A 15493-nucleotide genomic window follows, 5' to 3' on the forward strand; every position below is an offset into this window, starting at 1 on the left:
ACAGTTGAATTGTACACAATTAAAGCATTAGAATATATAAAAATACTGTTTTATTCTAATAATACTCTTGAATCACTACACGACTGATTGCTTTAAATCTGTATTCAAAAACTTTGTACAATTAATTAACTTCGACTTTTCACAAAAAGCACACAAAAACATGTTTCTTATTCTATTTACATCAAAATTATCATAGTTTTTTTGCTGTGGTCTGCATCAGCTTATATGCAGCTAAATAATCTCGCATGTATTTAATCTCTCTTTTCGTAAGAATAATTCACGCAGCGAAGAGAGCGGGATTTTGAATTTTTAAATAATTTCATTCACAACTTACGTCTTCTCTCTCAACAGCAAACGACGCTTTTATGTATTAATTAATTGTTTGAAAATGTTTAGATCGAATAATAAAGCATTTTTGCAGCCGTTTATATTTAAAATGAGAGTCGAAAACGTACGAAAATATTTTCTGACTGATTTAAATCCTTTTAACTTTCAACCTTTTGGCTATTTTAATATTATTACTTTAAAATCAATAGACATCATCAAATTTATTTTTGGGCAGTGTAAATTTTTCAATTTCGAAATTTTAGTAATAACATAAAACAATAATGTCTATAACTTTTTTTCGATTTGTCTTTGCCTGCATTCAAGTACTAGGTAATGAAAACGAACGCCATCTTGGACCGAGAAAAGTTTTAATTTCGAGTTTTATTTATAAGATTAATGCTTACACTCAAAGGATGGAGCTTTAGTGTGATGGCAACTCATAATCATTTTCGGCGCAGCTCATCACACGACAAAAATAGAAACATATGAATAACTACATTCGTTGTTATATGATATCTAAATATACTCTAACTCGCGCACCTAATTTCTATGTACATATAATTTAGAAATAAATTATTCCGGCATATTGCATCCATTAACACAGACGACCGCTCGTACAAAAGATGTACGACTAATTTAGCGAGGTATTATTATCTCGTGTGTTTGGCCGGTGAACATTTGCTGAGATAAATTCATATAAATAGCCCAAATGGTATCAAAATTTGCAGATTGATATTTAGACATAGAAAATATGCGTTTATTTTTTTAAGGTAAAAATTTGATTGCTGCTATCTAATAACCTTCACGGAATGATGAATTTGTTATTTTTTTCTATAACCGCGGAAAACGGATTAGGTCCAAGAAGGCACGTGTGATGGTGTGACCAGGTTGCGGCATTAAGCCAAGTGAAGTACTTCTTGATGCGAATTCAACACAGACTGAAGCCTGCGCTCGTGATTAACAAAAATGGCCAAAGTTAGCATTGATCTCTTGTATAACACTCTTTGCAGAAGGTCTGCTGCGCTGAATCATCGTGCATTATTCGTGTTAAAAGGAAAGGATGTGGAGCAACAGGTAAGCGGCTAAGCGCAAGTGCATCTAATAGAAATATAGATTCACTCTAATTACTCGTGAAACGAAAACTATTTGAAAAGCACCAGCTTCAACAATGTATAGTCTCTCATTTAGTTTCAATATTTTTATTCATACATCACTTGTGTAAATTAGTTGTGACTTGTGAGTTGTCCCCTTTTTAGCACATTTTCTCATTTAATGATTTATGGAAAAACTGCACAGTAATACTTTAGATTAGCTAAGTGCATCCAAAAAAAGGGTGTTTTTAAAATTATTTGTTTTTTGGGATGTAGATTAATAATCTGAAATCCGTTTTTGGCGGTCGGCATCCGCCATCGGAAATATTTAATGGAACCTGTTCCTAACTCAGTAACTGGACCTAACCTGCGAGGTTTTCGTTGATTGGCTAGATTTTTCCGGCCATTGAACAGACTCCAAACATAGAAAAAAACCTATTGGCTAGGGTTTTCCGGCCGCCGGACGGAGTCCAAACATAGAAAAAACCTAGCCGATCAACAAAAACCTTGCAGGTTAGGTCCAGTTAGAAACAGGTTCCATTAAAAATTTCTGATGGTGACCGCCAAAAACGGATTTCAGATTCTTAATCTACACCCCAAAAAACATATAATTAAAAAAATATCCTTTTTTTGGATGCACTTAATCTAAAGTAACACCAAATGCACTATTGTGCTTGCCATGTCTGTCTGTCTGTCTGCCCATGACCTCAAGTTTTCGTCAATGAGAAAATGCGCTCTCTGTCACTCACTGCAGTGAGTACTGAGTTATATTTTTTTGGTTTACCTTTACCATGATACTGTACAGTCTGGTCTTTGTTTATTTATCTAACTAGTTTTATCTTTCATGAACAGTTTTGTCAATTTTTACAGGTTGCTGCTTTGTATCATCTATTACATAAAGCATCAGTGGATGGAGCATCTTCAGTCTTGTGGTGTCATAAACACAGTGCTGATCTACCCAAGTAAGACATGAATGTCATGACATGGGCATGCTGAATGCAGATGTCAGAACTGTGACTCTGGAACTGAGGTATGAAAGCTATCAACTTTGCAAGTTGAGCTTTTCTGCCAATTTTCAAACCATGAGTATACTGCTAAGTGCAAGATGAATAATCTAATATCTAATCAGCAACAACTTCATTCAAAATTGAGCTTTGAGATTCTAAATTAATTGAAAACATTTCACATTACAGTGACAATATTTTAGTAATTTGTAACAATTTTTCAAATTGTCAATGTCAACTGTGTTATGAGATATTTATTCTCAAGTCTCAACTGTGTCTAGATATGAAAAATTCAATTTGTTCTACATAGTGTCAAATCAGAGATTTTTTAGAAGAAGTTCATTTTTAGTTTCCTCATTTACTCAAGATTTAAACCAAAATCTTATATATGATAATGTTGATATCCATGATGCTTTACTAGTCTATTTATAGGTCTCAAGAATGAACTTGAGAAAAAGTCTAAAAACTCTCTGCTTTGCCCCTATTAGAGATAGAGTATTTACTAAAATTTTGGAGTTTCAAAGTTGCATATTTGTGTTGATTCCAAGTCTTATGTCTTGATTGTACTATTTTTATCTCAATTAGGTAAAAGATAACTGATGTAATTGAATGATAATAGCATGTTCTTTTCATTTTAGTCAAAGATTGGTTTTATTTTCATTGGTGTCAGAGTGTCAGACACAACCAGAACTGCAAAAACCTCAACATGTGTGTTTTGGGTGGAGAAAATTTAGAGAGAGTTTGGTACTAAGAAGCAAAATTACAAATTTTCTTGAAATAACATCTTTAAGTGGCTTATAACTCCATGGAAACCAACCAACTTTAGAGCCCAGAGATTTTGAATTTGCAGCAATCATTTGTATGATGTTTGACCAACAATATTTTAGCAGAAAAGTGAACCAGTATCTATGAGGTACCAAAAAGATATAATTTTCCATTACTAGAGCTAAACAAACTTGAAGCTGCTAAATTTAAACTGGATAAATTATCTTCCACCTAATGGTCACTAATTTCTTTTGAACAACACATTAAAATGTAGTGACATTTCTTTTTTTTTAAGTATTTGCTTCTTTATGTGTCATTTCAATGACCTGAATTTTCAAATTTTGCACAGCACAAACTGGCTCATATTTCTTTGATGGTCCATAGTCTTTCTTATTTTCAATACTGTGATCTGAAATTTTAACAAATTTGTCTTTTAATGTAAACAATCTTTCATGTAAATTTTTTTGCATATAGAGAGGTAAGGTAGGAGCCCTGGTAGACTTGACATTGGATAAACCAATACCAAGTTTACATCTATCAATATTTAAAAATATTTTTTAGATATAGTGCCATGCTTTTGATACTATAGTGATCATTTGCTAAATTGCTAAGCCATAAAAATTTTGAGATTGATGTGGGTGGGAAGATATAGATATTATAAAATTCAACACACTATCTGCAATCTTACAACTTCATTTGAGATTTCCAGTGCCACAAATTCTTAGCCATGAATTTGCCTGTTGACAATACCATGCTTAATTATACTCTGTTGTATATGTATTTTAGCTGACTTGCATATTCATGTTTTACTGAGTTGCATATTTACTGATTCATGCATATTTACTGATTTTTTCTTTTACCAAAGATCCAGTCGGAAGGCTATGAAAGTAATGAGCAAAAAAATTAAATCTGGTGAAGTGGATCACTCCCAACTCAAGCTGCTTGATTTACTCCTGCATGCTGGTGTTGTAAAGTTCTGCAGTTATGGATCTACTCAGTCTGTGCTTGGCAACACATACAAGATGTGTGTCCTTCAGGTAAAAAAATTTGGTGTTGATATTCTTTAGCTGAAAATTCAATGTTTGGAGCTTATGCTAAAGCCATTTTTTGTGGTGTTTTATAAACATTCTCAATTTTTTTTATTATTTAGAATTATTTATAGGCCTTTAATGTTTATATTTCTCATTTCTATCAGGAATGAGGAATTAGTGTTTCAACTTGTGTATATTAATGTTACGTATGTATTCAAGTTATATATTCAGATGTATTAAACATGCTGGAAGGATTCTGATCTTTTTCACATTAAGGTTTTTCTTGTTTTCAATTGTATTTTAAGTTATTTGGGGTGAATATGAAAGCATATAATATCATTTTTTTTATTTGTTTTTGTTCAGTGCTACTGAAGTGATATTAACAGGCAAGCTCACAATCATGGTGGTGCTTGAGGCAAATGAAAAAAATGGCTACTTTATACAATTTATTTGCTATCTAATGTAAATTGATTGCACTCGACCATAATTATGTGCCCAAATTCAATCTGCCATCATGGTTAATAGAGGCTTAATTTTCCAGGATGTTGAGTGTCTGACCCCTAACATAGTCTGCCGGGTGGTGGAGACTGTTCAAGGAGGTGGGGCTGTGGTGATCCTTTTGCCTGACATGAGTCACATCAAGCAACTGTGCAACATGGATATGGATGTTCATTACAAGCTCACAACTCATTCACATCCCACAGTGCAGAAACTCTTCAATAAACGGTAGGTTTGTGGGATAATTTATTGGAAAAATGTTAGTGGATGGCTCTAAATTAAATTTTTATAATTTAATAAATTGTGTGAAACAATTCCGACAATGAAACTTGTAGTTAGTTAGAGGAAGAAAGGGTTAATCTAACCTAACTTCTTTTGTTCCATAGCTTAGCGCTGTCATTCTCTTGGTGTCGAAGCTGTGTGATTGCTGAGAGTGACATGCGTGTTAACTCCAGTGACTTATTGGGCATAAATTACAAGAGCATCAACATACCTTCAGCTGATGAACTACAACAGCAAGAGGAAGCTGCTGAAGAACTTGCTAAAATTCAGTCTGACCTTGAAGATGCCGTGCAGCCCTTGCCGGAGCTTGCAAGGCTATGCAAAACTGCTGATCAGGTGAACTCATGCCTACAGTATAATGCTTGCTGGTTGAATTAATTTTTAAGCATGTCTTTTTTTTCTCTGGTTAATGTTACATTTTGAAAGCATGAAGTTGTTGATGATCTATTTATTAATCATTGCTATAACCACAGGCTCGAACAGTGATGAAGCTTGTTGACGTAATCACTGAGAAGCGGCCTGGCAGTGTTGTCTCTGTGACGGCTGGGCGAGGACGTGGCAAGTCTGCAGCTCTCGGCCTGGGAGTAGCTGCGGCCATAGATCTTGGCCTTACTAACATCTTTGTCACCAGTCCATCGCCACACAATCTGACTGCTTTCTTCCAATTGCTTTTCAATGGTTTGATATTTTGGATTATTTCTATTGCATTAACTTATACCGCTTCATTGTACAAAAATTTGTCTAGTTTTAATTTTAGTTCCTCAACACTAGTCTATCATTATGCTGAAAACGCTTCAATTACGTGATTGTTGAGGAATAATGATTTTTGACTATTTACGGCAATGGCTGACTTAATGTAATTTTTATAAATCCTGATGATTCGAGAGTATGAAATCGCCAAATGATACGTCAGTGTTTTGCTGTTCCAGGATTTGATGCCCTTGGTTACAAAGAAGGGGAGCATTATGAAGTTTTCCAGTCTACCAACCCCGAATTTTCTGGTGCTATTGTACGTGTTGTGGTGTATAAAAAACAACGCCAAACCATACAGGTTTGTTTATGTGTTTGGTATACAAATGTATTGTTAAATTTATTGATATTGTAAAAAATATCACCTGAGAATGAATACCTGAAGGTGTAATTAATAAAATGAGCAACTATGAGAGTAGTACGGTAGGTAAGAGATGCTTACATCCAACTACTAGATTAAAAGACGTAATCATATTCAATCATACTTAAAATAGAATTAAAATCGAGTTCATCGCCGCGTAATTCAGTCATGGCTGCGCTTAAAGTTTTGAGCTTGAACTTTTGAGCAATTCACTGTTGTTAGATACATTATTTTGCTATTGGATCAAATACCATACTTAAGTCAGCACAAATATTTTAGTTAGGCTTGGTAAAAAATCAACATTCAATCTCTCTGTTCATTAGCTTGCGATTATTTATTTTATTTCTGTGTTAGTCACCGTATCGATCTTTGTCAGTACTATAGCTACAGATGTACACATTCCTTGCAGTACGTGCTGCCCTGTGACTACGGCAAGGTGCAACAGGCGGAGCTGGTGGTGGTGGATGAGGCGGCCGCCATACCACTACCGCAGGTGCGGGCTACGCTGGGGGAGCACATCACCCTGATGGCATCTACCATTTCAGGGTTTGTCTGAGCAAATGAAAGTGCACTAATAGTAATTTAAATTGACATAGTTTCTCAATTCTACCATGCGTAGCATTCTTTGCTATATTTATTCCATGACAAAGTTCCATTGTAGACCCATTACTTTTTGGTTTATAACCTTGGTGTCAACTTAAGTATTTGTTTAGGTAGACTTTCGTACGATTGACGTGATGATTTCTCACCGAATTGATTGGTTATCAAGTCTTACCTGCTACAAATTTTAAATGTAATCATCTATCAAAAATAAATGTAAAATCTCTGCTGCTTCTGAGAGTACAAATAAATTTTGATTAAATTTTCTGATTACAGGTACGAAGGCACTGGTCGGTCGCTTTCCCTAAAATTATTGAAGCAACTACGTCGTCAGAGCACCAAAACTGAGCAGCGTGTTGATGCCAAGGACATTGGTGAATATCTTCTTTTTGAACACTATTCTATTTTTATTTGTTATCGTAGTTTCTACGCCCACGTGAACACTCCTAATTCACTGTGAGAACTGAGATTTAATATAAACAAGCAATTTTTTATTTATAGCCTCTGTCCTGTTATAAGCATCATAGGAGCAGAATTGAATTTTTTTTTAAATACTTGGAACTCATTAACGTGCGGAATATAATGAAATTAGTTAGTCTTGGTTTAGTGTTGGAGTTTCCAAAGAAAATATTCGACAGCATATAATCTCGTATTTATTACTAACGCCGGTATTTACCAAGCTTACTCAATTACTGTTCCTGCTGTGAAAACCGTGCTAAATTATAGGGATATATTATTTCACTAATAAAACACGTGCAGCGAGTTGGGATGTGCATGAGTTACACGAGGTGTCGCTGTGGCGGAGCATTCGCTATGGTCCTGGCGACCCTGTCGAAGACTGGCTTAACAAACTCTTTTGTCTGGACGCGACCAACACCGTCAACCCAGCCACCTCTTGCCCAGCTCCCAGCACGTGCCAACTTTATGCTGTAAATAAGTAAGTTGTAATTGTTGCTCGCTCTTCTCGTACTGTTACTTTTGGTGTCCCAGATCTTTTAACTCATTGACTCCGCAGTGGTACATATACATACCACGAATTGTATTTCTCCAGGACGTAGTGGTACATACAAGTAACAGGGTTACCAGATGGTCTAAAAAAACGGCCAAGTCCGCGCAAAAAAGGCCTCTAACTCAATATATACTAGTATATTTATGGGTTTTGGTGTAAAAATTTCATTTCTTTTTTCAGTTTTTTGCAACTTGATTAGGAAGTACCCCTATCATAAATTTTAGCCGGCCAACGCAATTGAAATTAACTAAATCGCGGAATTTGTCCGTCAAAAAGACCGTCTGGCAACCCTGGACTACATTTACTGTATGTCCCATTTCGATTATTTTAACTTCTTTAAATAGATTTCACTTTACTAGGTCGGATTTATTAACACATTACATATATTATTCCGGTAGTAGAATGTCTAGGACCAATGAAAAATCAATATAAATCCTCAATTTGTGTACCTATTTCATATTATTACAAAAAAATGAAATAGTACAAGATAAAGCAATTGGAGTCAATGTGTTAATGAGAAAACATTAAAAGATCTGTAATACCTAATTGCTAATTGACCACTAAATTGCGGAATTAATTGCAAAGGTCAAATGGTCAAGAGCATAATTATTTTGCATGATCTCTTTGGTTGCCAATAGTGCGTTTGCATTCCGTTACCCGCAGTCACTGACTCTGCACTCTGCAGTATCAAAAAATATAACTCAGTACTCACTCCAGTGAGTGACAAAGAGCGCATTTTCTCGTCGACGAAAACTTGAGGTCACGGACGGACGGACAGACAGACAGACAGACGGACATAGCGAGCACAATAGTGCATTTTTTCCATAAATGAGAAAATGCGCTAAAATAGCAACAAACCGAGCATAACTTATTCTATCTCGCCAGGAAAGTGTTGCTGAGCGGCAACAAAGGGAGTGAGCAGTTCTTACTACAGGCGCAGAGTCTTCTTGTGGCCTCACACTATCGCAACAGCCCCGACGACCTCCAGGTGTTTGCTGACGCTCCTGCTCATCACCTCTTCGTGCTTATGCCGCCAATGCAGAACTGCAACCTCAAGACCCTCCCGCCTGTGCTTTGTGTAGTCCAGGTACGAGCGCGATTCGAAAAAGTATTGTTACAAACTTCGAGTAGAACGTTTGAAACTGTAGTGAACACTTGTGGTTATTTTTGTGCTAAGATGAAGTTCAAATATGGCAAGGAAGGTTAGTGATGAATGTACAAGGACAGAAGCTGTTGTTAATTTAAGAGTATCTCAAATGTTCCGAGACCGAGAACCCATCATCTAAAATAGGCACGAAGGAACTATTTCAAGGAAAATGGTTATGTTATTCTATGTAAAAATGCCTATTACTTAGGAGGTGGATCTAACGTCGAGGCATGAGAACGATGATGAAATGCAGTCGGTGTCGGTCAGCTAGGATACAGCTGTAGCTCAAAAATTCTGAATTGAAATAGTTTTCTGAATTTAGAAAATTATTTCAAAATCTGTGTGAAATTTGTCCGGCGAGAGGCTTAGGGACGAAGTCAATCTGATTTACTATGCTGAATAATTAGTCATAAATATTAATTTTTCAATATAAGTGCACTGGAAAGTTGGAGAATAAAAATTACTCATCTATAGACCATTGTAACGTATGTTGCAATTCCAATCAAGATACAGCGTACAGAACAGATACAAATGGGAAATATTTTTCAGAAAATTTTGTTGTAGATATTGAAATCCTGTCCAGCTTGACGACCAAGATTCTGAATTATATACGTTTAAAAATTACTTTTTAAAGACAACACTTCCAAAGAATCCAGTATCTCCATCTCCAATCTTACAGATGTACAATGAATTTCTCATTTAATTTTCGAATATTAAAAAAATTAATTTTCCAATTTTTTTAATATATAAACTTTTTTAATATATAATTTTTTTCCAAAATTATTTATTCTAATAATTGATTCATGCATTGCCTCTGATTTCACACAAGTGTGCAAAATTTCAGATCAATTAGACAGGTAAAAGTGTGTCAAATATCAGTTATAAGATTTGTAGCTGACAAAATTATTTTTTTCAATTTTTTTAATATTGAAAAAAAATATATTTTTTTTATTTTTAAAATCTTTTATTTTGACATTTGATTCATGCATTGTCTCCAACTCAACACAAGTGTGCAGAATTTCAGATCGATAGGATAAGTAGAAGTGTATTAAACTTCAATTACAAGATTTGTAGCAGACAGACAGACAGACAGGCAGACAGACAGACAGACAGACAGGCAGACAGACAGACAGACAGACAGACAGGCAGACAGACAGACAAACAAGAAGTGAAGTTTAAGAGAAGTGTTGTAAGTACCATCGAAAGTGCATCAAACTTGTTTGTCAACAACGACTGACACCAACGGACATAGGTATTAGAATCTAAACAGTGAAATTAATTCATTTGGATCACACCAAAACATGAAAACGTTAATTCAACCTATTTACAACACTTCTCTTCAACTTCACTTCTTGTCTCTTTGTTTGTTTGTTTCTTTGTCTTTCTGCTACAAATCTTGTAATCGAAATTTAACACACTTCTACTTATCCTATCGATCTGAAATTCTGCACACTTGCGTAAAGTTGGAGACAATGCATGAATCAAATGTCAAAATAAATAATTTTAAAAATTAAAAAAAGTTTTTTTTTTCAATATTAAAAAATTGAAAAAATAATTTTGTCAGCTACTAATCTTATAACTGATATTCGACACACTTTTACCTGTCTAATTGACCTGAAATTTTGCACACTTGTGTGAAATCAGAGGCAACGCATGAATCAATTAACAGAATAAATAATATTGAAAAAAATTTATATATTAAAAAATTTTTTATATATTAAAAAATTGAAAAATTAATTTTTTAGTATTCAAAAATTAAATGAGAAATTCATTGTACATCCGTAAGATTGGAGACAATCTTTAAAAAGTAATTTTTAAACGTATATTATTTCAACCTCACTTCTCTTTAATTTCACTTCTTGTCTGTTTGTTTGTCTGTCTGCTATAAATCTTATAATCAATATTTAACACACTTCTACCTGTCCAATTGATCTAAAATTTTGCACACTTGCGTAAAGTTTAAGACAATGCATGAATCAATTAACAGAATATATAATTTTAAAATTAAAAAAATTTATTTTGTAATTTGAAAAATTTAAAAAAAAAAATTTTTCTTCTACAAATCTTATATTCGATATTCAACACACTTCTACCTGTTCAACCAATCTGAAATTTTGCATACTAGTGCAAAGTTAAAGACAAGGCATGAATCAATTGACAGAATAAATAATTTTAAAAATTTAATGTTTTTATATATTAATATTAAAAAAAATTATAAATTAATTTTTATTAATATATGGAAATAAAATAAGAATTCATTGTAGATGTGTAACATAGGAGACACTGTATTCTTTAGAAATGTTGTCTTTAAAAAGTAATTTTTAAACGCATATTATTACTGTTACCACTTATCAAATTGGTTCACATTCTCGCGTCACTAACTGGACTTATGTTTTCAGGTATGCATAGAAGGCGGGGTGTCGTCGTCTGTAGCGCAGCGCGTCATGCGTCAGGGCGAGCGGCCGCCAGGTGACCTGGTCGCTTGGATGCTCGCGTCGCAGTTCCGCGACCCTGACTTGGCTTCCCTGGTCGGCGCCAGGGTGGTCCGCATTGCTACGCATCCCGATTTCCAGGTAACTAAGTTTTCCAAGGCCTAAATATTCTCTCAGTATTTGGTGCTTTGTTTATATACTCAAATGGGTCAGCAAGGTATTCATTTCAGTGCTTTGGTTAAATATGTTGTTGCATTTTCTTTGCTGAAGTAGAAATGATTATTTGTAACACTATTCACAGAAGATTTAAAAGAAAATTTTGTGGCAATTTAATGCTAATAGTTATCCGCCATAAAATGATGCAGTTAGAACATATATATAATAAAATATTTTATGTCTAGGGAATGGGTTACGGGTCACGAGCGCTGCTGCAGCTACAAGACTACTACAGAGGTCGCCTTGTTGACCTTACGGAGGTCCAGGAACAGCCCTCGGAGACTGATGAAGAGGATTTGCTAGATTTATCTGAGCCTCTTGGTTTGTCTTACTGAGTCATAAAGTATTTTAAAATTTTTCTGTATTGAAATGGTTGGCCCAGTTGGCTGGAATAATTTCCTATTATTATTATTATCGAGTTTGTAGCTTGGGTTACACATTTCTTGTTGTCTAGAACGTCAATTCAAACCGTTTGCGTTGTACAAAGTTTAATAATTGATAAAAGATTTTCAGAGGCAAGCTTGGAATTATTTTGATAGCTAACAACGCTCGTTTATATCAGCTCCTGCACACCAGAAGACACCTCTGCTGTGCCGTCTGAGCGATCGCTTGCCTGAACACATCGATTACCTGAGCGTCTCCTACGGCCTCACGCAGCAGCTCTTCACTTTCTGGGCTCGTGCCAAGTTTTTGCCGCTCTACGTTGGGTGAGATACGAGCAAAACTAACTCTAGATCGGGAGTATTTCTTCAATCAATTTGTCAACTCTATGCTCAATAACTAAAAATGTGCACACTGACTGATCGAATCTATATTGACTCATTCCACTCCCGTTATTCAGGCAAACTGTGAACCAAGTGACAGGCGAGCACAACTGCATGATGGTGTATCCTGTGAGCCGCAGCGCCGATGACACGTCGTCAGCGCTGCCCAGTTGGCTGACAGAGCCGTGCGCTGAATTCGTGCATCGCTTCATGGGGCTTCTGTACGGGCCCCTCCAGTCTCTGAACCCCATGCTGGCGTCAGATCTCATCAAGGCACACAGTCAGCATATTCAGCCGTCACAAGGTCTGTGCAGTGTACAACCATTTTGAAGAGTTCTTCAGTAAACAATAGAAAACTCGCTTTGGTGATTGAGTCGTAATTCCTATTGAATATTTAGTTTCTACGACAACATTTCTCTTGAATAGTTGCATGTTAAGTACAGTATATTTGAAATATGTGGCGAAATTCTACCTTAACAGAGCTGGTGTGGAGCGACGTTGAATGTCTTATCAGCGGACACGATCTGCGGAGACTGGAGAAGTACAGCAAGCACACAGCCAGTCGTCATGTTGTGACTGATCTCATTCACCCTCTTGCCAAACTCTACTGCCAGCAACGCTTACCAGAGCTGCAGCTCTCCAAATTGCAAGCGGTTAGTTAAGCGTACAAGTGCTTAGCTATTTAGAAAAAGTACTCTTATTTCCTTCCTGCCAAGTTTGTAGTTTAAATTTGCATTGCTTTTTACCGAAGAAAATTGTCAAAATGAAGGTTTTAAAAGTACACTTTATGATTATGATCAATTAATGCATTGAAATATCCTAAATAGCTATTAATTGTTTGCATTGAAATCTCCTAAAGAGCTTATTAATTGTTCTTAAGGTTTAAGTTGAGTCTTCTTCTTTTTGTTAAGGTTTAAGAAATCTCCTAAAACCTTAACACCGTATCCGAATACAAACGAATAACAATCTTTTCGTTCCAGGCTCTGCTAGTGGGCAAAGGCCTCCAGAACAAAGAATGGTTAAGCGTGGGCAAAGAATTAGGACTGACAGCAGAGTCGGCGCTGGGAAACTTTTGCCGCGCTATCTGCCGCATTTACCGCAAGTTGGCATCCTTGCAAGAAGAAGTTTTTGCCAGTAAAGTGGCTACCGTCGTACCTGACCTCCTACAGCCTGTCAACATCAGCGTGGAACAGGACCTGCAACGACTTGCCAAGGTAGTATATTAAACTGTGTAATATTTTTGTCTTCATTAAATACCTGTTTAATTTAAACCAATACGAACAGTGAAGTAAAATACATTGTATTAATTTATCCATGTATTGAATTTTATTAATGTATCGCATGAGAGTCTATTTCACTAACAGAATTGTAATATTGATCCACGTTTGGTTATAATAGTTGGAAGAGCTTGTTGGCTATTTCTCTACTCAAGGCTAAAATGTTCTACTCGTGTTATCCCTTTCAGGAAACTGAAGAAGAAAGACCAGATCTTCACTTCCAGAAAAGAAAACGCGATGATATTGATGATTTCAATGCCAGTCTGAGTAAAAAGAAGAAACAGAAGAAGCCGAAATATAAAATGCCACATTAATCACCGCGTGCATGATTAACGCCCTAAATCCTGCTACTTTTGATTATTATTTTGATTGTAGGAATGCTCCCTTCACACACCTGCTGAGGTGTCACATTACAGAAACATCATTCAAGTTCGTGTTAAAAAAAAAAACATCTCGTTGATTCCTTGATGAAACCCACAGCTGTTAAACCTACAAGATGGTTGTAATTGTGTAGGTTACACCTCAATTGTGAAACTGATTGTCTTCGTTTTTTACGTTTTTTCCTAGTATTGTCTTCTTGATAGAGTCATGGAACAAAGTTTCAAGACATTCAAACAAAATGTTTATTATTGAAATATTCTTCGGAATAACACTAAAGAGTAATTAGAACAGCCAAGATAAAATTTTGAAAAAACTCCTAATACATTCGAAGATCCAAAAAATACTTGTATGGCTCTCCCGTGGGCTCTCCCGTGGCATTTCTAAACGATTTCGCCTTATTTTATGGGAGATGCACGAAACTTTTAAAGACTGATAACGATCGATTTCGAAATTATCTCGGCTGTGCGTACTACCACTCACTTCTGAACATATCTCAATAAAATGGAGGCATAAATAGCTCCATTGCATCGGTTTAACCATTAATAAAGGTTTCAACCAACGTCTAAAATCTATATAGAGTAGAGGTAACTATGAAACTAAATAACGTATAATACGTTACGTAATTCGAACAAAATATCGAAGTCTGAACACGATATACTACTACAAACTGAAGATGCTTTACATTCTAATCTTCAAACCGTACATTCAAATCTTAAGAGTAAAAGAATAGATCAGGAGCTGCGAATGTGACCAATCATTACGGCGAGTGGGCAAGTGGCGCTCAGAGGAGAGCAGCAGCGCGCTGGGTTACCACGAGCTGCAACGTCGTGCACAGATGAACTAAGGACTGCTGTAGGCAGCTGTTGCCTTCACAAACCTGCAATAGGAACTTCATTGAGGGAAATATGATTAGTGACTCGAGTACGGCGTATTCGGGTATTCCACTAGTACAAGTATTATTTGAGCTAAGAAATGCCTTACTGAACATGTTATTCACATGAAATTCTGTACAAACTTCTGCGTCATTAGCGAGTAAATATGCAATTTAAACCCATTCCATGTTTGTTTCCGATTATTTACTCGTCACATTCACATATTTTATTGTGCTGGCTCTATTTCACGTATGGCGTTGGATAACAGAGGTTGAAATACAGCACTTTCTAATTGAATAAAACGATTGCAAATGAGCAAAACATTTCTCTAGTATTCGTTGCAGAAGAAAACGTTACCTGCATGTAGATGTTAGTTATGACAGGCGTGAGATGCTCCTGCTGGGGCGTTGAGGAGAGACCGGCGCACACAGCATCAGCGCAGCTCTCCAGCTGACTGTCATGAAATTGTTACGGATGCCATGAACTAGCTTATACCATATAGTAAGTTTTTCTTCATTAAAACGGCACATGCATTGGGAGAAAGAAGAAATTGATTCAATTGGACTTTTACTTCTGTACTCGCCTTTGCTGATGAATGACGTTAAAAATTATGTACTCCTATGCCGATGAATGAAGTTGAATGCTGAATAATGTTATACATTTTTATTGTAATATCACAAGTGAGA

At 35.8% G+C, this 15493-nt stretch overlaps 1 protein-coding gene across 1 annotated transcript; it reads left to right on the forward strand.

The window, feature by feature from the left end:
* The first annotated feature begins 1198 nt into the window (after positions 1-1198).
* On the forward strand, positions 1199-14132 carry LOC108673606 (RNA cytidine acetyltransferase). Its single transcript, XM_018161455.2, has 18 exons — positions 1199-1401; positions 2289-2380; positions 4053-4224; positions 4760-4944; positions 5103-5334; positions 5472-5676; positions 5928-6049; positions 6519-6655; positions 6986-7083; positions 7469-7646; positions 8604-8805; positions 11265-11438; positions 11699-11834; positions 12076-12220; positions 12355-12581; positions 12758-12930; positions 13258-13491; positions 13743-14132. The coding sequence occupies exons 1-18, from the start codon at positions 1294-1296 to the stop codon at positions 13866-13868; spliced, it is 2946 nt and encodes a 981-aa protein (XP_018016944.1). The 5' UTR covers positions 1199-1293; the 3' UTR covers positions 13869-14132.
* The last annotated feature ends 1361 nt before the right edge of the window (positions 14133-15493 follow it).

This window comes from Hyalella azteca, unplaced genomic scaffold, assembly GCF_000764305.2.
Source record: "Hyalella azteca isolate HAZT.00-mixed unplaced genomic scaffold, Hazt_2.0.2 contig5782, whole genome shotgun sequence".
NCBI lineage: Eukaryota > Metazoa > Arthropoda > Malacostraca > Amphipoda > Hyalellidae > Hyalella > Hyalella azteca.

Coding starts and splice junctions, on each gene's coding strand:
- LOC108673606 (XM_018161455.2), top strand. CDS start 1,294: ATGGCCAAAGTTAGCATTGATCTCTTGTATAACACTCTTTGCAGAAGG. Junction 5,677..5,927: donor CTTCCAATTGCTTTTCAATG/GTTTGATATTTT, acceptor TTGCTGTTCCAG/GATTTGATGCCCTTGGTTAC. Junction 7,647..8,603: donor CAACTTTATGCTGTAAATAA/GTAAGTTGTAAT, acceptor CTATCTCGCCAG/GAAAGTGTTGCTGAGCGGCA.